Genomic DNA, 23443 nt, shown 5'->3' with positions numbered 1-23443 from the left:
TTCCAGTGAAAAGCTAGATGGTATAGAAGAGGACGGAGGTGTAGTCTTCCTAGTGACACAAATTGATCCACGGATGACAGTGTCCCTACCAGACTCATCCACAGCCTGACTGGGCAGCGTTCCTTCTTCAGCATCTTCTGGATGGATAGCAGGGCTGGGGGCTGATCGTCTTGTTCAGCAACGTCCTCATCAAAGGGTTCCTCATCCGAAACTGATGAGGAAACGGCAACGGAGTGGGCAACGTCTGACTCGCTGAATCCGGTCGCACTGGTGGATGCGTGACGGAGCCGGACGCAATATCATGGAACTGCTGCACAGTCTGTGAACTGTCAACAACCATGGGAGCGCGAGGAAGTACAGCGTCAACCCGAAACTGTCTAGACCGTCTGGGTTGTGCAGTCAACACCCTACCAGGTTGCTGAGGTTGACGCACTGCGTCACAACAAGTCACCTCTGCTGGTTGTTGAACGTCCTGAACGTCAACAACCACCTCCGAGCGTCGCTTAACGTCAACGTGCGGCTGGCAACCCACACTGGGTCGCATCGGTGGAGGAACCACCTCAACTGGCAGACGCGAGTAGGTTACCTCAGCGTCAACAGGGCGCACAACCGACCGGTTGGAAGGTTGTTGGCCAGAAGGTTCTTCTCCGCATTTAAGTCCTCTATCAAGGACGCAAGCTTGGACTGCATGTCTTGCAGCAAAGCCCATTTAGGGTCTACGGGAGCAGGTGTGGCAACAGACGGGGTTAGCGACTGAGGCGGAACCGTTTACCATCCCTGAAAGCCTTGTTATGCATGACATAATAGTACAGCAAAACTTCAAAGGCTCGACAACAGCTGAGAAGTTGACCTGTAAACAACTTGGAGCGTCTCCTGGCTAGACGCCAGGGAGAGTCTACCAGAATTGAGAAGTCTATCTGGGCAGAGGCATGACCTCCCAAGCCGAGAACTTCTCTCGTGTCATATCAGACTCTCGCTCTATAAACCAGTTTAAAAGAAGGGAAAGCAAAGGCTGTATCCCCCAAACTCCTCCTGGTGAAAGAACCAGTCGCCTAGCCAACGTAACGCTCTCTAGGAGAGCGAGAGAGCACTAGCTTAAAAACAACGGCTTCGAAGTAGCTAGGCCAAGTGTAAGTTCTGACGTTTAGGCGAACGAGGAGCAGCAGAGACAAGATCCGGACGAAGATCCTTAAAAAATCATCATGATTTAATTAAAGTCCATAGGAGGCTAAGCAGCTTAAGGCTCCTCTCCATCTGACAGAGTCCTCAAGGGAATATCAGTAGGAGGGAGAACAGCAACTTCCTCATCTACAGGAACCTTGTCCGATCAAAGCTGAGTCTCTCACTGGTGCATTAGTAGCGGACCAGAACGCAACGTCATGTAACTGCTTGACAGTCTGTGAACTGTCAACAACTGAACTGTCAACCACAACAGGTGCGTGAGGACGTACAGCGTCCACTCGAGACTGCTTTGACTGCCTAGACTGAGCAGTCAAAACAACTCTAGAATGCGGAGGTTGACGCACCGCGTCAAAACAAAACAACTTAGACTGTTGTTGTACCTCGCGAACGTCAACGGAAGGTTCCGTGCGTCGCTGAACGTCAACATGCGGCTGGCAGGGTACACTGGAACGCATGGGTGGCGGGACTCTCTCAGCTGGAGTGCGGCAGAAGGTCGCCTCAGCGTCCACAGGACGCACAACCGTGGTTGGTTGTAGGCTAGAGGTTGGTGCAGCGTCAACCTTCTCCGCACGAAAGTCCTGCATCAATGACGTTAACTGAGACTGCATGGTCTGCAGCAAAGACCACTTAGGGTCTACAGGAGCAGGTGCGGCAACAGACGGTGTGACTGCCTGATGCGGTACCGCTTTGCCTCTCTTAGGAGGTGATCAGTCGACGGAAGACTGCAGCGAGTCCGAACTGACCCAGTGGCTACAACTGGGCCGTTGGACTTGCGCGGAAGGGACCGACTTGCGCTTAAGAGGCCGCGAGACCTTGGTCCATGGATTCTTACGAGAAACCTCTTCCGCAGACGAGGAATAAATGGGCTCTCTCGTCTTTGTGTGGGTGGGGCGATCTTGGGTAGATACGCCCGAAACCATGGAGGGAACGTCTGTTCGCTGATTAAAGCCTCTCGAACCCTTTGGTCGTACGACATTGCTTCTCCCCTGGGCTTGGGAGCTTGCAAGAGGTCCCGGACTGGGAGGACGACAGGCACGAACAGACGAACCCTCGGACGCAACACTGTAACACTTTGCGCCTCGGACGCAACACTGTAACACTTTGCGTATATCACTTTATCACTTCGATTTTCTGTTTTGCACTTATTTCTACCTGAAACACGCAATTCTACCCTTTATTAAAAGGTAGTAATTGCGAAATTAGTCGTATAATGCAAGCTCATAATACCAGCAAAAAACAGAAAACATATTTAAGATAAATCAGTGGCTGGGAAAGAGACTAAACACTAGTTCATATAACTACGTTTTCAATCTCTCACCGCACATAGCCTGGGGACGAGAATAAAAACCTAAAAACGTTTTATTCTTCCTCCCCGTACAGGGACTAGGGACGAGAGTAACACGAGAACAACGTTACCCGCTTGAACGGAACGTTTACTCTCCTCTCTCTCCCTCCGTCTCTATCTCTCTCTCTCTTGATTTTGCACCTAAGAGAAGAGCCCAATTATATATCGTCAAAAAAAAACATGTTAATTGACTAAAGGAAAAAAACTGAAAGGATTTTCAAATAAAAAGTTCCTTTAAATTAGAATTTAAAACATTTAAGCTAAGAAAGAATGAACAAAACGTCAGAATCGATTTACTCTTACTGCAAAGTGAAACCGTGATACACTCTCTCTCTATCGTAACGATAGAGCGCACGTTGAACGTCCTGAACGTCAACAACTGCGTAGCATAAAAAACTAAACGTTAGTTCATCTTTGAAAACAGTACGAAGACTATCAAAGAAAATCTTTCATAAAATATTACATTTACAAAGTTTTAAATCCTTAGCTCTTTAAAAGCTAATTACGATATAAAGGGCTCAACGTTGATTAACTTCGGTTTCCAAGTTAGGACCGCCTACTCTCAGGAAAGGTCTATATAAACAAAACATTAAAATTATTTTATATGTTTATAATAAATGGAAAGTTAATCGAAGAGGCCTAATAAAGGCGGAGAGATATAAAATATATAGAGGAAAATCTATAACGTGATATAATTACTAAAAGCCTAAACATACTTCCGTCTAAAGGAAGGGTCGGCCATTTAAAAGTGAAAGAAAGTCCATACTATCTTTGTCACCATAATCAAATCTATCCAAAACGAGTTCAAGTTTTGAGATGAAGATAAAACACCTGCATAGCGAAAGCTCAAAACTAGAATAGTGTACTTCACCAATAGTTGTGAAAACAAATCCAGTTAGCACAGCGAATTAGTAGGTCTTGCCGGTAGCCCGACAGAGAGAAAATTGAGTTCTGTGTTTACATTGAGTACTGAGTACCTGCCCGACAGATGGCGCTGTTGATGTACACCCCCTACCTGTATAGCGATCGCTGGCGGATTTTTAACGTAGAGTTTTCTGTCGAGCAACAGAGTTGCAGCTTATATAATCACCGGCTAAGTTTAATATTGAAAAACAATAGATTTAAGAAAGTTAAACACAACACTTAGCAATATATTACATGGGGTATTCTAAACCCAAGCATTACAGCTACCTAAGTAATGATCCTTTACATTAAAGAGCTATTCACAGCTGAGTGGGAAAAATCATAATCACAAGAAAAATGCATTTGAAAAGTGGCAATTTTCATGTACTCATATCTCAGCGATTAATGAACAAATCTTAAAGTTTTGTAGTTTATGTATATGTATATCCAAGTACCCTTTTTAATGTGAAAAGAAGAATGTTTTTAGAGGACATTGAAGTAATAAAAAGAAAAGCACTTGTGAACGCCTCAAATATCATGCTCATTAAAGTTGGTTTCTTCACGGTTTAAAATAATTTCCATATGAGGTATTGAAACCTTTAAAGAAGTTTGTGCATTGTCTGAATACCCTATCTTGACAGAAAGAAATGTTTTCCCCTTCTTCCAGGGGAGGTAGCAGCAGTAGGGGATTCAGCATTATGAAGCTTCCTCTGTGGTGGATAATGTGGGAGGGTGGGCTGTGGCACCCTAGCAGTACCAGCTGAACTCGGTTGAGTCCCTTGTTAGGCTGGGAGGAACGTAGAGAGTAGAGGTCCCCTTTTTTGTTTTGTTTCATTTGTTGATGTCGGCTACCCCCCAAAAATTGGAGGAAGTGCCTTGGTATATGTATGTATGTACAAAGATCTAATTTTCTCCCTCGTCCATAAATTCAACTAGGCTATGTGAAAAAGGTCGGTAATGAAAAGAATGGTAAATTATATTTTAGTATGTATACAACATATATGACAATTTAAGAGCCAAATTTTTATTTTTCTATATAATACCATCAACCGATGTGTGTTCAAGTTTTGAAGAGATACCAGCCATCGAAATCCAGAATAAGAAATATATAAGGAAGACCTGGAAGAATAAATGTTGCATTTCTTTTTAATAAAAATAAAAATATATATTAAGAGTTGATAAAGAAATATATTGCAAAATTCAATTCCAAAGAAATGCATACTTTTCTAAATCAAAGATGCACTCAAATCAGCCTCAACATATGTAACATGATAAAAAACTAACTTCTTAAGTCTAAGATTGTTTAAAACCGCATAATAGGAAACACAATACAACCCGCCCTTTTAATCCGATTCTGAAATATTCTGTGAATGAAAAAAAAAAACGGTTTTATCAATTTTAAAAACCTATAATAAAATCAACATGATTTAAATTTCACTCATAAAGTGATCAAATTATAAGAACGTAATCCACAGGAAAGCTATGCTAAAGAGTCAATTGAATGACATTGCATCTGTTTTGACGTTGTTACTGTTTGTAGAATGATTTATTGTTAATTTGTTCTCATCATTTATTTATTTCCTTATTTCCTTTCCTCACGGGGCTATATTTCCCTATTGGAGCCCTTGGGCTTATAGCATCTTGCTTTTCCAACTAGGGTTGTAGCTTGGCTAGTAATAATAATAATAATATAATCTACATCACTAAAATATGAGAATCAACTGTTTTACTTAAAAGAATTTATGGAATTGGTAGCTATCTTGCTTTTCCAACTAGGGTTGTAGCTTGGCTAGCAATAATAATAATAATAATATAATCTACATCACTAAACTATGAGAATAAAATGTTTTACTTAAAAGAATTTATGGAATTGGTAGCAAGGCTTTGTGCGGACATTAATTGTTACTGTTTATGCAAAAAATAGTTCTCAATGAAGTTAGATATCTAAATTCCCTTTTCAAAAGAAATTCAAATAAAAACATGGTAAATTTCTAGGCAATTTCATTTTAATGGTGTCCATGAAAAGAACATGATAAGCTCTTTCTAATAACAAACTTCTTCAATGTCATCATCAAGTTTTTCATGCAAGTGTGATAACTGCTCCATCACCCTAAGCTACTGGTCTATTGATGCAGCACAAATGCAAAAAGGAAAAAAAATTAAATTGTATTGAACTAGCATTAAAAATAGGAAAATATACTGGAAAGGTAATGTGAATAAAAGATACCAACAAAAGTGGAATACTCTAGCTTGCAATTAAATAAACAGATTATGCATTATTCAAGAGATTAACCCTTTTACCCCCAATGGACGTACTGGTATGTTTCACAAAACTCATCCCTTTAACCCCATGGACGTACCGTTGCGTCCTTGCAAAAAACTGCTATTTACATTTTTATGCATATTTTTGATAACTTTATGAGTAACTTCAGGCATTTTCCAAAATAATGAGACCAACCTGACCTCTCTATGATGAAAATTAATGCTGTTAGAGCAATTTGAAAAATATATTGCAAAATGTGCTGGAAAAATAAAATGCCTCAGGGTTAAAGGCTGGAAAGTTCCAAATAGCTTGGGGGTAAAAGGGTAAAAGGGTTAAAGGGCGTAAACAACGGACACAAACAGTATGCAACGTAACTGTAAACCAGTAACTTGCCGCAAGGGAGTTGAATCGATACATACTAACAGTAAAAATAAAACACGTTTAAACTGAGCACGTCACGGAAATTAGATGAAACAACATTTCAGCTGCACACCCTTAACATAAGACAAAATCTAATAATAAAAGATGTACATTTGATGGCGTGCTGAATATCTAAACAAGGTTTACTGCACCAGTATAGTCATCATCATCTCCTCCTACGCCTATTGACGCAAAGGGCCTCCAAGAAACTGGGGGCCATTCTTTCATCTCTTTCCATGACTGGCTAAATCCATAGAGGATTCATTGGATTGGTTAGCCAGTATATTCAGAGCTTTAATTTCATGAGATCGAAAAGCTAAACTAGTTAGTTTAGCCTCAGGAAAACAAGAATGAGGAAGTTCGAGTTTCTCTTTGAATCATGACCTAGCAGATTATTTGCAATGTTTTGAGAATCTAACATTCATAAAATGGTTCCTATTTGTTCATTAATCATTTAAAAGTTCAGAACAACGCTAAGGTAAACTATACAGGCCAGGCATTCTACTGGGAACTGACTAGACATTTATGAAGGTATAGTGTACCCTAGCATTATTCTGAATGTTTAAATGATTGATAATAAAAAATGACAAATTATTAGTAATTTGAATATTTCCTAACATACTTACCGAGAAACAGTTTCATAGGAGTTACCTGGAACCTCCTCTCAAACGACCAGAGTTTTGTGTAGTTTACCCTACTCCCATTTTCTATCATGATAGGCCTAGCGGAAGAATACGTGCCCTGAGGGCAATACCAAGCCAGGCCACATGCTTCCCAGGTCGTAGGCTTCAGTAAGTTTGATGTAAGTAACAATACTAAAGCTCAGTGAGGCACATGGGGCACGTATTCCTCCGCTAGGCCTATCATGATAGAAAATGGGAGTAGGGTAAACTACACAAAACTCTGGTCGTTCGAGAGGAGGTTCCAGGTAACTCCTATGAAAGTGTTTCGAGGTAAGTCTCTGTGTTGGAACAAATAAATAATTTCATCAACTTAAGTTCACAAAAAATTGTAATTAATTGGAAAGGTCTTGATTCAAACATACTGAATATGCTGATGCTGTAAACCTTGTTAAATGTTCACTTTCATACATGTGAAATTAAATTTCTTATGTCCCCCTTTAACACAGTTCTACTTCTGTTGTAATTTAAAAGTGCTATTTTCTTAACCCTTCCTCCATACTTTTCTTTTCCAATTCTATAATTATTACTAATCTAATCATTATTATCATTTATAAAATTTCTACTAATTGAGTTGCCATCTTCCTCTAATCAGGAAACAAATATAGAGAAAAAGTGGCATAATTCCTAATGAGAAAATGGCACCTGATATATGAGTGGCCATTGGCAGCTACGTCCAATGTACATTGCATTGTCTGTCAGATGACTAAAATTTGTTAACTATATACGAGTATATTTTGAATGAAAGAGATATTAAAGTTTTTTCTCAAGAATCACAAATTCTAAAAGTAATTTGTATTCTTCTAAAGCTAAGCTATAAAAACCCAAATCCGTGAAGTAGGGAGTTTTCAGCGTGAAGCTAGACGGCCGTTGAATTGCATAATAAGCAATTAGGCAACAGATGGGAGCGAGGGTGAGGAGCCTAATCCCCTTACCTGTCAACCTCTCTTCACTCATGACCTTTTGATTCAAGACTAAGAGGGGTGGTTGAGGAGGGAAGTATGATCAAAAGGACTCAGGATTGTCTAGCTAGGAAAGATAATTACTTTCAAAACTTTTGATTTGTTGCTACGCACATGCAAAGCATCCTTCTTTTGGTTGGGAGACACACTGGTTGGTGGGTCATAAATTTCCCTAGAACCGAAATGGTTGATTCAATTTCTTCCCTGGACATTCTAAACTACCTTGTCCTGTATGGGATCAAAGGAGATGATTCCAGCAACTTCCTATCTGTCTATCATTGGGATGAATACACTGATAGGGCCTGGTCTATACAAGAAGATTGATAAATGGTCAAAGGAGGGATTCCTTTCTCCAAAAGGGGAATACAATTCAGAATAATATACTGGGCATAGGATGACAAAGGAGTTGGTATATATTCCACCATCCTTCCCCTCGTATAGGGAAGATGGAGGAAAACTTTTCTAGGTCCTAAAGAATGGAGCTCAGAAGTGTAGTTCACCAGCATCAAGTCAGATCCACTGAGTAACGCTCTGAATTACATCTGCGAGTATACGTTACCATAGACAAGATGCTTACTACCTCATAAGAGATATGAGTTAGCTATACGACTAATTGAGTAGCCACAACAAAACCAAGCTCAAAGGTGTCAAGGAGCTTGTGGGTACCTCTCCAGAATAAAACCTGTGAAGATAGTCTGGTGCATACACACCCTAACCTTCAATCACTGGTTGAATGCAAGATTCCTCTTGAAGATAAGGGTAGAGTCTAGCCCCTGACTTCACGAGTTCTGGTCCTAGCTGGAAACTATTCTCTCTCAGCAGTCGAGGTGTACACATCATGGATTGATATCAGAAGTCCGAAAGCGATTGTATTCTAGACACCTATTCCTTGGTTCTGCCCGTGCTAAGGAAGAATCACTGACACTCAGGTCTCAGGTGTCAGTCTTCTTCAGACAGCACTGCAGAGCTCACGAATGGCATATGACCTCTTCTCTCTGAGCCACTCCATGCTTCACTTATAGATGGGATGGAGAAGGCCCCAAACCTGGGGTCATGCCCCTGCAGAGTTTGAGTTTGGCTATGTGCCCTGGCACTCGACAAGACACTCCTACACCTCTTAGAGTATGAGACTCAGGCAGCGAGACCATGTCCCTCACCTCATCTCTTTGCTGATTATAAAGCAGCAGAGACAGTCTTGTGAGAGAGAACCTTGACTGACGCCTTCTCAAAGGCTCAGACGAGGTATCATGAACAGTCAAAAACCTTGACCGAGGCCTTCTCAAAAGTTCATATGAGGTATCGAGAACAGCAAGAGCTATAGATGCAACTCCTATGAAAAGGAGAAGTCTATCTCCTACCATCAAAAGAGCATGCTCAACTCTGAGCGAAGCCCCAACGGCCACTATTGAGAGGAGCTTCTCCCAGTTGGGAAGAAAGTTAATGCAATCTGGTCTAGAGATGATCAGACACAAGAAGAATCCCTTTTATGATATCCATCATACAGAAGGGCCCACTTCCCTTGGAGAGTGAGAGCCAAGGGAGTTCCTTCGGGATTTCGACAAGGCAAAACGGGAAACAATTTGGCATGAGGCCGTCTGGGAGCTACCCAAATCAACCTGAGACCCAGCATGATCTAAAATAATAGACTAGCCGACGGATCAAAGCTGAACGGAGACAGAGTGTAACCATCCAAGAGATCCCATGGGGGCTGGAAGGCAACTTCAGACCATGGGGTTGAATGAGGGGGGAGGACCTGGGGGGTGCTTCCTGTCTAGCTGTATAGCAAAGAGGTTGATCCCCAGAATACCCTTCTGCCTGGAATGTGACTGGCTGGCAACTTCCCAGCATGGAATGCCATCCCAAAATGCATCTATTTTGTCAGCTCGTAGAGCTATACATAAGCCAATATGGTGGTGTTGCCACAACAATCCACCAGATGCCTCCCCAACATTCTTGGAAGGCTTGAAGCACTATAAAGACTGTTAGTCCCAGGACATCGCAGAGATGATACGTCTTCATATGACTAACCTGTTGTTCAGGTGTGAGCCCCTCCCCTCCTTCAGAGCAGCTGTGCACAGCTGCATTTCAGGAGGCGAAGAGTTGAGTGGGTCTTCCCTGTGAGGATTTCCCGTTAGCCAACAGATAAAACCAAACCAAGACTCCCCTCCCGCCAGCACGAGGTGGGGTGGCAATCCCTGGAGACTAACAAGTGATTCTTCAAACAGTACTTGAAGAGATTTCTGGCAAAGGCACTTGCTTCTCCAGTTAGGAAAAGTGACTGAAATGATTCTCACCATGTCGTGGTAGTTCTGTATGGCAGAACGGATACAAAGGCTCCTTAGGCATGCTGATGCGATTGTCTCACTGATCGAGTCTCGTAGTTACCAGCACGCCCAAGTGCTTCAACCTTGGCTTGTGTAAGAGATCAGATTTGTCCTTATTTATCATAATACCCAGATTAAGAAGAAAACAGAAAGTAAAACTCAATCCTGACGCTACTGCCACACGGAGGAGGCCAGGATCACCCAATCAAGGGATGCATTCACAGTTGTACTTATCCCTTGAAGTGGCCCCTAGTTACTACCCGGGTGAATATCTGAATGAACACCTCAGATGCAGTACCTAATTTGAGGCCCAGATACATGAACTGGTACATTAAGCCGTATCAGCTGAAGGGAAGTACAGTACTAATAACGTCTTTTAGATCCACTGAAAGCAAGAAGTCTTCCTTCACTCTTCCACACAGGATGCTTCGTGTTTCTTCCAGCAGGGTCAGCATAGCTGAGCTTATTCCTATTCAAAAGCTCAAGGGTTTGTATTTGTATCAGAACAAATACCAAGTACTATCCCAGTTTTGTAAGTTTGGAACACTGAAATATGAAAGGTGCCTTACTATTAAAGAACAATTGAATTGTAAGTAGCCGTATTCATGATGAAATACTCTTTGAGATATTATATTCACTTTCATAATACTTGTACTAATAAATAGTCCATTAAATCTAATCCCTAAAATTATACCAGAATATCCCACCCAATTGTTACTACTTTCTTCAGAAACTTGAAAAAAAAAACATACCTATAAACAACTTAAAGAAGCTACTACAGTATTGCATTGCAAGTCTATATACTATTAAATTCAAGAACAGAAATGTCATATTTCATGCAACATTGCAAAAGCTTGCAGAACATCAACACATCAACGTAAGCAAAGCAAAACAACGGTGAGGTGAAATTAAAGAGAAAGTTAGAGAAACTTAATCTACAGTAAAATATATTGCACAAAAAGGCGATTAAATAACCAAACCGGTGAGGTGAAGAAAGGCAATTCCATTTCTGTACATTTGGTTTGGAGTAGATGTACAGTATTTGCAAAAATCAACCAAAAACAAAAATAGAAAATTCTTCATCAACTACAATGTGTTTCAAAATGAAAATGAGGTTACAACGAACAGCTAAAGATATCGGTGGACCTAAAAAGAATCGTCCACCTTACACTGATACTGTCGTGAAACTTTCTCACTAAAATATGTAACATCTAATTTAAAAGTGGCATTTGGAACTATGAGAGTCCAAGAAAGAGGGGGTTCAAGAATAAGAGTACTGAATTTCTTTTTTTTTTTTGACATCTAACAATTATCAAACAACAGATATTAACATCCAAACCAAATGCCTTATTGCCAAGTCACGTACCAGTCTGGTCGTTTGGTAGTTAGCAGTTCCAGGGTGGTGGTAGTGGTGGTGGTGGTAGTGGTAGTAGTAGTGGTGGTGGTGGTAGTAGTAGTAGTACAGTAGTTAGTAGTGGTTGTGGAAGTGATGATGGTTGGTGAAGAGGTTTGTTAGTTACATGAAATTCTGGGCGTCTATACTGAGCTGACTACGGTTATCCCCAGAGTCCCTCTCCCGCTTTAGTGCCCGGGAGCGAATGTCGTCGAGTCCACCCGTTTACCACCATGGAACAAAAAACAAATAAGAAAGAAACCAAATAAGCTTGAAACGCAAAGGAGAAAGCAAATGAAAAAATAGCTCGACTACAAGATTTTCTTTACGTAAGGTAGGTGCACTAACTCACCAGTGCTTTCACAACAGTGTTGAAGATATCTACAAGTAAAAAGTACAGTAATATCAAGCCTAGAAAGCATTGGTGTTGAAGTTGTCATGATTAGTTCCCTTAGTGCATTTAACCCTTAATTCCAGTCATTATCTGAGACACAACCTTTCAATTCTCCACCAACCACCTTCCATTTCAAACTGACGACACAAAACTAGACACTTCAACCAAATGTTTTTTTTTTTCCATAAAATGCGGGGAATATAATTCACAGACATTTAAAAGTTAAAACATAGCTAACTTGGGGAGGTCACATTCAGCTTGGAGTGAGTTAGTAAGAATAAATCTTATTTCACAATAAATACTGTACAGTAAAAATAAGTTTACTTAACAGTATATGGTAAAAGATTTTTTTTTTTAAACAAATAACTGTGTGACATAGCCCAATGCTATTTACAATTCAGCTGATAAAGCACGAAGAAAAAAATTACTTCAATTTTCAGTATTTACCAAAAATTTCCCTTACTTCCAAAAATTGTCCAAATCCTATGCCTATGTATCTTGCACACTTCACTGAAATAAAAGCAAAATCAAACTAAAACATTGGATAACAAATGGAAAAGATATAACCTTTACATGTAAGTTAGGACATAATTAAGTATACAAAGGAGAAAGACCTCTTAAGTCTTTTTGAGAATCAAAGTACTGTAACTGAACTATAATTTTCTCAATGTACAAATAAAACTCTTTGTACCAGATAGTTTCCTGGTTATTTATCCCGAGTTTTATTTGTACATACATACATACATACATATACCAAGGCACTTCCCCCAATTTTGGGGGGTAGCCGACATCAACAAATGAAACAAAAAAAAAAAAAAAAGGGGACCTTAGGCTGGAGGAACGTAGAGAGTAGAGGTCCCCTTTTTTTGTTTTGTTTCATTTGTTGATGTCGGCTACCCCCCAAAATTGGGGGAAGTGCCTTGGTATATGTATGTATGTATGTATGTACAAATAAAATTCGGGATAAATAACCCGGAAACTCGCTGGTACAAAGAGTTAATTCACATAGCTGGAAAATCTGTCATTAACTTTTTATAGCGAAAGGGGGAAGAGTTATTAAAGAAAATGGGATAAAGTCTGTGGCACAGAACTTTTGGATATGATAACTTATTAATAGAAATTAAAAACACAAGAGGCAGAACAGTTTATAGGTAACTGGAAGCTCTGGTGACACTCTAAACTCTTAGTACTTCTGCCTTTTCCAGCCAAAAATATTTCTACCTCAGCAAAATTTAATATTCAAGGCCTGGGCCCTTTTTATGGACACTACTTGACTCTTCTTTGCACAAAAACTATATACTGTACAAGATAAAGACTTTAAAACATTTATCATTACATAGCTGGCTAAATTTCCATTGATATATATAATATATCTTGTAAAATTTTCATATATTGTCATATAATGTTACATATTTTGTAAATTTTTCCCGTATTGATATACAGTATAATGTTACATTTTTATAAAATTTTTATATACATAAATAATAAAAGAAAGATAAAAACTGTTCACTACTGGATGTAAAATATGTCATATGGCACAAAAGGGCGTAGAAATGGTGAATGTAAATTATGTCCAATGGCACTCAAAGGGTTAACTTACAAATAAAAAGTTGAATGAGACAGGGATACGAGAGAATAACACTTGATCATAACCACATCAGTTTACATATGTCTATCCCTATAGTCAGCTGCTCATTTAGGACACTTTAAAAGAAGACAATTCCCACAGGGCGGCTATGAATTCAAGGACAGTGTTTCCAATACTGGTCTGACAATAAGAAAAGGCCTTATCATCCTTATTCGCAAACTTTATTTTTCAAATCTTTCGCTTAATTATTCAATTTTAATTTGCATTTCCTTATACTGTATCACATGTATAACTGTTGGTGCTTAAATCAAACCATTGTTCTCTTGTCTTGGTTAGTGCCATAGCCTCTGTACCATAGTTTTCCATTGTCTTGTGGTAGAGTTGTCTTGCTGGAGGGTGCACTGGGCACACTATTTCTCTTCCTCTTATTATTTCGTAAGTTTTTTAAAGTTTATGTATGTAAGATATATTTCAATGTTGTTACTGTTCTTAAAATATTTCATTTTCATTTTTCATTACTTCTCTTATAGTTTATTGACTTTCTTGTTTCATTTCCTCACTGGGTTATTCTCCGTTGAAGCCCCTGGGCTCATAGCATCCTGCTTTTCCAACTAGGGTTGTAGCTTGGCTGGTAGTAATAATAATACCCGGTACTAATAATAATAATAATGATAATGACAATAATAATAATAATAATAATAATAATAATAATGATAATGTAACAAGAGGCTTCTGGAAAGGAGTATCCATAGGAACACATCACAATGTCTTAGCGACACCTCTCCATCTCAAGCAAGATACTAATTACTAAATACTAATCTACCTATCTATCTAGGTGCCATGTCTTTGACTTGGGCTGTCAATTGCCGCCACCTGGTCCTGTCTCTAGCTCTTTGTATAAATAGTCCAGCTGTTACATCTTCTAGTAAGCTGTCCAAGCACCTTTTCCTTTGCCGGCCTCTTGCTCTTCTTCCCTCTATCTTTCCCGCAAGGCACAAAAGTTTTAGCTTTTCTGTTCTTAATATAAGTCCAAGAAATTCCATCTGCCTACTCCTTATCACTTTTAGAGGTGATCTCTCCTGATTCAATCTTCTCAATACCTTCTCACTTGTTGAGTACTCACTCAGTCCATGGGATCTTCAACATTCTTATTTAATTTTTCAAGTTCTTGCTTAATGTCCATGTCTTTGAGACATAAGTAAATTTGGACCATACATAGGTTTTCAGAGCTCTAACTCTTGTCTGAATCCCTATCCTGATAATTGACAATAGGGTTTTCAGATTGTTGAAGGCATAACGTTCCTTTAACACTTCGAAAGTCAACCCCTCACCAATATGTTTGGCAATCAAACTAACGGCTTTTTTTTCAAGACATATACTTAGCTCCTCCTTGTACAAGAGCTATCAAATGAAGGACTTTTACAATCTATTTTTTATTGTATAGCTGAGTAAATTTCCTTTTCATTAACATATATTTTTTCATCAAATTTTCATGTTCGTAAATAAGGCGGTATAAGGAAGACAAAAAAAATGGTAATACAGGACATAAAACACATCCAACGGCCTTGAAGGGAACAGAAATATCAGGACATAAAATACGTCCAATACCAGCAGTAGCAGCAGTAGGGGATTCAGCATTATGAAGCTTCATCTGTGGTGGAAAATGTGGGAGGGTGGGCAGTGGCTCCCTAGCAGTACCAGCTGAACTCGGTTGAGTCCCTTGTTTGGTTGGGAGGAACGTAGAGAGTAGAGGTCCCCTTTTTTTTGTTTTGTTTCATTTGTTGATGTCGGCTACCCTCCAAAATTGGGGGAAGTGCCTTGGTATATGTATGTATGTACCATCAAAAAAAATAAAAATATCTGGACGTAACATACGTCCCATAGCCCTCAAAGGATAGTTTTCGCAGCATCACTTCCACCTAACATATCAGAACCCGAGTCATTTTATCACGTACAGCTGGTATCCATCAAACAATGTCTTAGGCCCTGTCCACACTACCGGGCAGTCCCCGACGGGCAAACAGTGATACCAGACCACAATAGTTAGTAAGAATGAGGGTTAATGACGTCAGAAGCAGGAAAACCACAGACAGGGATCTGGCATCATAAAGTGTTGCCAGATCCCTGCCTTTAGTTTTCCCGCTTCTGATGTCATCAACCCTCATTTTCACTAACTATTGTGACCTGGTATCACTGTTTGCCCGTCGGGGACTGCCCGGTAGTGTGGACAGGGCCTTACTAAGAACATCTCTTGGATGAGATATTCAAAATCCGCCTTATGTGCATGTACACTTGGTTGTTCTCATGCCTCAGCAACTAAGCTCAAAGTACTGTATCTTCATTACAAGTCATTCCACTTGAATAGCTACCAATGCTCTTGCAATCTTACTTACTTGTTTACTTGTTTTGGGTTTAAATCCAACCCTCCACTGAAGTCGAGTGAACTACTTCTCGGGCGGGTCTATATTAATCATCTAACGAAACATTTTCATTATAACTTATACAATTCTTTGATTGTAGCATCTTCCAAATCATATGATCTTGTGAAAAGTAATGTCTTTAGTTTCTTCTTAAATTCAATTGCTGACAAGGTTGTGTTAAAAATATTCAATTACAGTATTATAAAAACAAAATTAATTTTTTCTCATATGATCCCACCAATTTACAAGACCTTGCCACCCCTAGCAACACTTCCTGTTCTTGATTTAGACGACCCAGCTGCCCAAAGGGATCACTGTCTTCTTTTGAAGTGCATTTAAAAGGAACTGAAGACCATACTATAGGTATTGTTAAACTAATAACTTTGTATTTGAATTTGTTTGTCCGTGTTTCCCTCCCAAACCCTCAGATATTACAGAGAAGAAATTAAGATATTCAGAAGGTTTCCAACAATAAGGGCTTCTATGGTCAGTATTTTTTGTAAAAGACAAATTTTCATTGCAGAGAATTACCAAATAAAAATAAATATTTCTCCAAAAATAGGCTTATAAAGTCTGCCAAAGGCCATACATCTACTATAACAACATTCATCAAATAAAAATACTAGAGAGAAAATATTTAATTTATCATTTCCCAGGATCCTATGATAGAAATCAGTTGCGTGTTTGTGTAAGACACATAATTCTACGATACAAAACTTATGGAATGGCCTACAATAGACAAAATGCAATAGCAGTCAAAGAAAAAAAATGTTAAGCACAGACAATTATTAATTTAGCTAATAGAGCTTTTAACCCTTTAACCCCCAAAGGACGTACTGGTACGTTTCACAAAACTCATCCCTTTACCCCCATGGACGTACCGGTACGTCCTTGCAAAAAAAATGCTATAAAAATTCTTTTTTTTTCATATTTTTTATAATTTTTTGAGAAAATTCAGGCATTTTCCAAGAGAATGAGACCAACCTGACCTCTCTATGACAAAAATTAAGGCTTTTAGAGCAATTTAAGAAAAATATACTGCAAAATGTGCTGGGGAAAAAATAACCCCTTGGGGGTTAAGGGTTGGAAATTTCCAAAGAGCCTGGGGGTAAAAGGGTTAATAAAAATAAAAACACGAGTATCCCTGATAAATATAAGGACAGTGGATATACTGAGATAAGTTCCAGACATTAATAATCTCTATTTCCAAGCTTACATTTTATCTACAATAGTAATTCCACAGATGAAACAAACCCTACATACATTTACTACAACAGGATACATTATTGTTTTGTGCAATATGGACCAGAACAAACTTGATATTACTGCCGTACTAAACTAAACAACTACGATCAAGCTGAATTGCGAGAGAAAATAAAAAAAGGCAATTGTGATCAAAAGTTCTTTTCATATTGGATGTTGTTCAGTACAAAAGATGAACTTTATCTAGCTACTGCTAATGCAGTGAACACACTAAGAACACTACAAGCATTGTGAGCCACCTAAAATAAGCCATTAGGTTTTTACTATTATATCAGCAAGCTTCAGTTTTTAAATACATTCATCCTACAATTTAAATTACAGTAGAGTAGTAAATGAAATACACCCCTTATACAAATTAGAGAGTGCAAAACCCACTCAATTTTTATAATGGTATGAGGAAATCTACGTACATTTCTTTCACACCATTTCTAGTGTGACAAAGGGGGTAAAATAAAAACAACTCATTATGAACAACAGGCATAACCACTGCCTTATAAATGCCTCTGACATAGTTCCCAGCATGTTAGACCTAATCTTTGAGTTCAAAATTACCGGTACCTTCCAGACAGCATCAAACAAGCAAGTGTGGTAGCTTAAACATACGTTTGTATGTATCACCTCTCAACTGCTTATTCTTATCCGTTAATCCTTAATACTCTTGGACACCATGAAGGTTTTTCCTAATGGTTAACCCTTGAGATCTCAATGATGTCAAAAGGTATTTTTGCAAATGACTTCATAACTAAAACTCATTGGATTTGATGTCTCTTTTGGAAGAAACTGCACTACACTATAGAGTATCTACGCAGCATGAAAATTTAAGTATAGTCATTCGTTGCATTATATGTCATAGAAACCAGAAATAGGGAAGAGATCTAGTATGAAAGAGACTGAACAAGCAAGCAGAAAGCAATATCTTGAACAAGAAAAAGGCTTTCCTAGAATAACTCTCCCTAGTTAACCATTGCTATAGATGATTAGTTGGAATTCTGTATTTGGTCTAAACACCACCAGAAAGAATGTATTCTTAAGATTTTTTCTATACTCAACTAACATTCATATTACTTCTTCTCCAGAAGCTCGTTTTAAAGGCTGCTCGTGAATAGCAGAGGCAAGGGACAGTGACATTGCCCTATCAAGCAGGACAATGCCCTAGAAACAATCCATATACAGTATACATATGATTAGTGCCCAAGCCCCTCTACACCCAAGCTAGGACCAAGGAGGGCCAGACAATGGCTGAGGATGACTCAGCAGATAGACCTATAGGCTCCCCAAACACCTCGTCCTTAGCTCACAAAGATAAGTGAGGTTGCAGGAACTAAAGGAACTAACAAGTTTGAGCAGGACCCAAACCTCAGTCTGCGTTCATCAGTCAGGGACGCTAACGCATGGACCAGCACAACCCTACTACTATCGACATTTACCCTCAAAATGAAAAAAAAAACATTCGTTTCCCATTTTGTCTCCTTTCAATAGATACATGCCTCCAGTAAAGGAATGAGACACACTAACGGTTTCAAAGTCAAACCATTCCCTATGCTCTTAACATCAGAAATAATTGGGGAGGATGGTAGGCATATAAATGAATATCAGGTGGGTATAGAAATAATAAATTCTATCATCAAAACTTCATTTTTTTCTATAAACCCTCCTACAACCTGCTGCTTCCTCCGATGCCTTAGATGACCGCGGAGGTAGCAGCAGTAGGGGATTCAGCATTATGAAGCTTCATCTGTGGTGGATAACGGGGGAGGGTGGGCTGTGGCACCCTAGCAGTACCAGCTGAACTCAGTTGAGTCCCTTGTTAGGCTGGGAGGAACGTAGAGAGTAGAGGTCCCCTGCTTTGTTTTTGTTTCATTTGTTGATGTCGGCTACCCCCAAAAATTGGAGGAAGTGCCTTGGTATATGTATGTATGTATGTACAACCTGATGGAGGAGGGACACCAGCGAAGGAAATAGATAGTAGAAATATAGAATTAAGTATGGTATAGAATAATAAAAATTCTAGACTCAAATGTTCTAGATCAATGGTAATGCCATCCTTTATATAGTATATGGGACGCAGACAGGTTTTAGTTTTTAAAGAATTTGAAATATTTTAAAATTAATAAAATCATAAATCAAAGGAACTCAAAAACTTTAAAAGACCACATCGCCAGCAGATGATATCGGACGTAGAGCCCAGCCCTCTCAAAAAGAAAACCAAGATTCTTCGAGATAATGATCAGCGAACATCAACATGGCACGCCATTGAAACGCTGCTAAAAGTCTTTCCAAAGAATATCCTAACATCCTGAACCTTGACCTACAAAGCTTTTATAAGATTTGGATCAAATTCTTTGTGAATTTCTGTAATCAAACTTTTAAATAGAGGATGATTTGGAGTCCTAACCCCACATAGTAAATAAGGGATACAGTTTGTACAAAAAAATTCTGAATGGCTCATACCAAAGAAATCTATTTTCTGATGACAAGCTTACGTCCATTTCCAAAGAGGGGATGCAAAAAAATTGTGGCAGGCTGTTAGTCAGAATAATTTTTACTCTAAAGGACAGAAGAAACGGAAAAATCATCTTATGCTCCCGAAAGCATAAAAGATAGTGCTTGACGTTTGTTAAGCAATTAGCTGAAACCGATGCTAATAGAAGCCTTTAGCAGTGAAGTCTATAAGTGGAAGATTTTCCAACGGTTCAAAAGTCGGGATGGAAGAAACGGAAAAATCATCTTATGCTCCCGAAAGCATAAAAGATAGTGCTTGACGTTTGTTAAGCAATTAGCTGAAACCGATGCTAATAGAAGCCTTTAGCAGTGAAGTCTATAAGTGGAAGATTTTCCAACATTTCAAAAGTCGAACTTTTAAAATACCGTAAACTAAATCAAAATATCAAAAAATAGACCTGATTACTAGATGCCTTTCAATACTAAAAGCCTTAAATAAATCCTTAGCACCTGAAATGGATAGATCTAACCCTATTAGCTTTGTTAGTGTATAAAAGACAGCACTGGAAGTTGCATTAGCAATTTAGTCTAATCAATCATTACCATTAAGGATTAAATACATAAAGAAAATATATACTGCATACTATATACTGTATACTGTATTATATCAACCGTTATACAGCATCGAGTAGACAAATGAATGAAAATCTTATGATTTTTTAAATATATATCTATATACTGTATATAAAAAAATCACAGAATCTTTTAGTTATAATAAAGTTGATTAAAATCACTTTAGTGAAAAGAAGAATAACAAGAGAAGGCAGAAAAATGACTTATAATTATTCAAATTGGGACACTGGGAGAACATCCTTAGCCTGTATCTCAATCGGCGTCAATGACCTTAGAGGTCAGGATTATTCAAATTGGGACACTGGGAAAACATCCTTAACCTTTATCTCAATGGGCGTCAATGACCTTAGATGTCAGGATTATTCAAATTGGGACACTGGGAGAACATCCTTAACCTTTATCTCAATGGGCGTCAATGACCTTAGATGTCAGGATTATTCAAATTGGGCCACTGGGAAAACATCCTTAACCTTTATCTCAATGGGCGTCAATGACCTTAGATGTCAGGATTATTCAAATTGGGAAACTGGGAGAACATCCTTAACCTTTATCTCAATGGGCGTCAATGACCTTAGATGTCAGGATTATTCAAATTGGGACACTGGGAGAACATCCTTAACCTGTATCTCAATCGGTGTCAATGACCTTAGATGTCAGGATTATTCAAATTGGGAAACAGGAAGAACATCCTTAACCTGTATCTCAATGGGTGTCAATGACCTTAGATGTCAGGATTATTCAAATTGGGACACTGGGAGAACATCCTTAAACTTTGTCTCAATCGGCGTCAATGACCTTAGATGTCAGGATTATTCAAAATGGGAAAATGGGAGAACATCCTTAACCTGTATCTCAATCGGCGTCAATGACCTTAGATGTCAGGATTATTCAAATTGGGACACTGGGAGAACATCCTTAAACTTTGTCTCAATCGGCATCAATGACCTTAGATGTCAGGATTATTCAAATTGGGACACTGGGAGAACATCCTTAACCTGTATCTCAATCGGTGTCAATGACCTTAGATGTCAGGATTATTCAAATTGGGAAACAGGAAGAACATCCTTAACCTGTATCTCAATGGGTGTCAATGACCTTAGATGTCAGGATTATTCAAATTGGGACACTGGGAGAACATCCTTAAACTTTGTCTCAATCGGCGTCAATGACCTTAGATGTCAGGATTATTCAAATTGGGACACTGGGAGAACATCCTAAAACTTTGTCTCAATCGGCGTCAATGACCTTAGATGTCAGGATTATTCAAATTGGGAAACTGGGAGAACATCCTTAACCTGTATCTCAATGGGCGTCAATGACCTTAGATGTCAGGATTATTCAAATTGGGACACTGGGAGAACATCCTTAAACTTTGTCTCAATCGGCGTCAATGACCTTAGATGTCAGGATTATTCAAATTGGGAAACTGGGAGAACATCCTTAACCTGTATCTCACTGGGCGTCAATGACCTCAAGATGTCAGGATTATTCAAATTGGGACACTGGGAGAACATCCTTAACCTGTATCTCACTGGGCGTCAATGACCTTAGATGTCAGGATTATTCAAATTGGGAAACTGGGAGAACATCCTTAACCTGTATCTCAATGGGCGTCAATGACCTTAGATGTCAGGATTATTCAAATTGGGACACTGGGAGAACATCCTTAAACTTTGTCTCAATCGGCGTCAATGACCTTAGATGTCAGGATTATTCAAATTGGGACACTGGGAGAACACCCTTAACCTGTATCTCAATGGGCGTCAATGACCTTAGATGTCAGGATTATTCAAATTGGGACACTGGGAGAACATCCTTAACCTGTATCTCAATGGGCGTCAATGACCTTAGATGTCAGGATTATTCAAATTGGGACACTGGGAGAACACCCTTAACCTGTATCTCACTGGGCGTCAATGACCTCAAGATGTCAGGATTATTCAAATTGGGACACTGGGAGAACACCCTTAACCTGTACCTCAATCGGAGTCAATGACCTTAGATGTCAGGATTATTCAAATTGGGACACTGGGAAAACATCCTTAACCTGTGTCTCAATCGGAGTCAATGACCTTAGATGTCAGGATTATTCAAATTGGGACACTGGGAAAACATCCTTAACCTGTGTCTCAATCGGAGTCAATGACCTTAGATGTCAGGATTATTCAAATTGGGACACTGGGAAAACATCCTTAACCTGTGTCTCAATCGGAGTCAATGACCTTAGATGTCAGGATTATTCAAATTGGGACACTGGGAAAACATCCTTAACCTGTGTCTCAATCGGAGTCAATGACCTTAGATGTCAGGATTATTCAAATTGGGACACTGGGAGAACATCCTTAAACTTTGTCTCAATCGGCGTCAATGACCTTAAGAGGTCAGGATTATTCAAATTGGGACACAGGGAGAACATCCTTAGCCTGTATCTCAATGGGCGTCAATGACCTCAAGAGGTCAGGATTATTCGAATTGGGACACTGGGAGAACATCCTTAGCCTGTATCTCAATGGGCGTCAATGACCTCAAGAGGTCAGGATTATTCAAATTGGGACACTGGGAGAACACCCTTAACCTGTATCTCAATGGGCGTCAATGACCTCAAGAGGTCAGGATTATTCGAATTGGGACACAGGGAGAACATCCTTAGCCTGTATCTCAATGGGCGTCAATGACCTCAAGAGGTCAGGATTATTCGAATTGGGACACTGGGAGAACACCCTTAGCCTGTATCTCAATGGGCGTCAATGACCTCAAGAGGTCAGGATTATTCAAATTGGGACACTGGGAGAACACCCTTAGCCTGTATCTCAATGGGCGTCAATGACCTCAAGAGGTCAGGATTATTCAAATTGGGACACTGGGAGAACACCCTTAGCCTGTATCTCAATGGGCGTCAATGACCTCAAGAGGTCAGGATTATTCAAATTGGGACACAGGGAGAACACCCTTAGCCTGTATCTCAATGGGCGTCAATGACCTCAAGAGGTCAGGATTATTCAAATTGGGACACAGGGAGAACACCCTTAGCCTGTATCTCAATGGGCGTCAATGACCTCAAGAGGTCAGGATTATTCAAATTGGGACACTGGGAGAACACCCTTAACCTGTATCTCAATGGGCGTCAATGACCTCAAGAGGTCAGGATTATTCAAATTGGGACACTGGGAGAACACCCTTAACCTGTATCTCAATGGGCGTCAATGACCTCAAGATGTCAGGATTATTCAA

The 23443-nt window shown here is 39.3% G+C and overlaps 1 protein-coding gene across 12 annotated transcripts in view; it reads right to left on the bottom strand.

Moving 5' to 3' along the window:
* Window positions 1–23443, bottom strand: part of Nhe3 (Na[+]/H[+] hydrogen exchanger 3) — a 90488-nt gene that overhangs the window by 9937 nt on the left and 57108 nt on the right. For 2 of the 12 annotated variants that reach the window (XR_011047214.1, XR_011047217.1), the window contains 2 exons: window positions 12314–12376; window positions 11446–11658 (listed from right to left, as the gene is read on the bottom strand). The exons of 3 other annotated variants lie outside the window; for them this stretch is intronic. Coding sequence is in view for 2 of the 9 variants with exons in the window: in XM_068392405.1 (XP_068248506.1) it covers window positions 12374–12376 (3 nt within the window). In the remaining 7 variants the exon portion in view is untranslated. Of the gene's footprint in view, window positions 1–11445; window positions 11695–12313; window positions 12377–23443 lie in introns of all 12 variants that reach the window. 7 more of the 12 variants (XR_011047215.1, XR_011047218.1, XR_011047212.1 and 4 more) reach the window with 4 other exon arrangements.

Source organism: Palaemon carinicauda, chromosome 18 (assembly GCF_036898095.1).
Source record: "Palaemon carinicauda isolate YSFRI2023 chromosome 18, ASM3689809v2, whole genome shotgun sequence".
In the NCBI taxonomy this organism is placed as follows: domain Eukaryota; kingdom Metazoa; phylum Arthropoda; class Malacostraca; order Decapoda; family Palaemonidae; genus Palaemon; species Palaemon carinicauda.
Note: the sequence above shows the minus strand (reverse complement) of the source record. Positions and strands in the feature narration are given on the sequence as shown.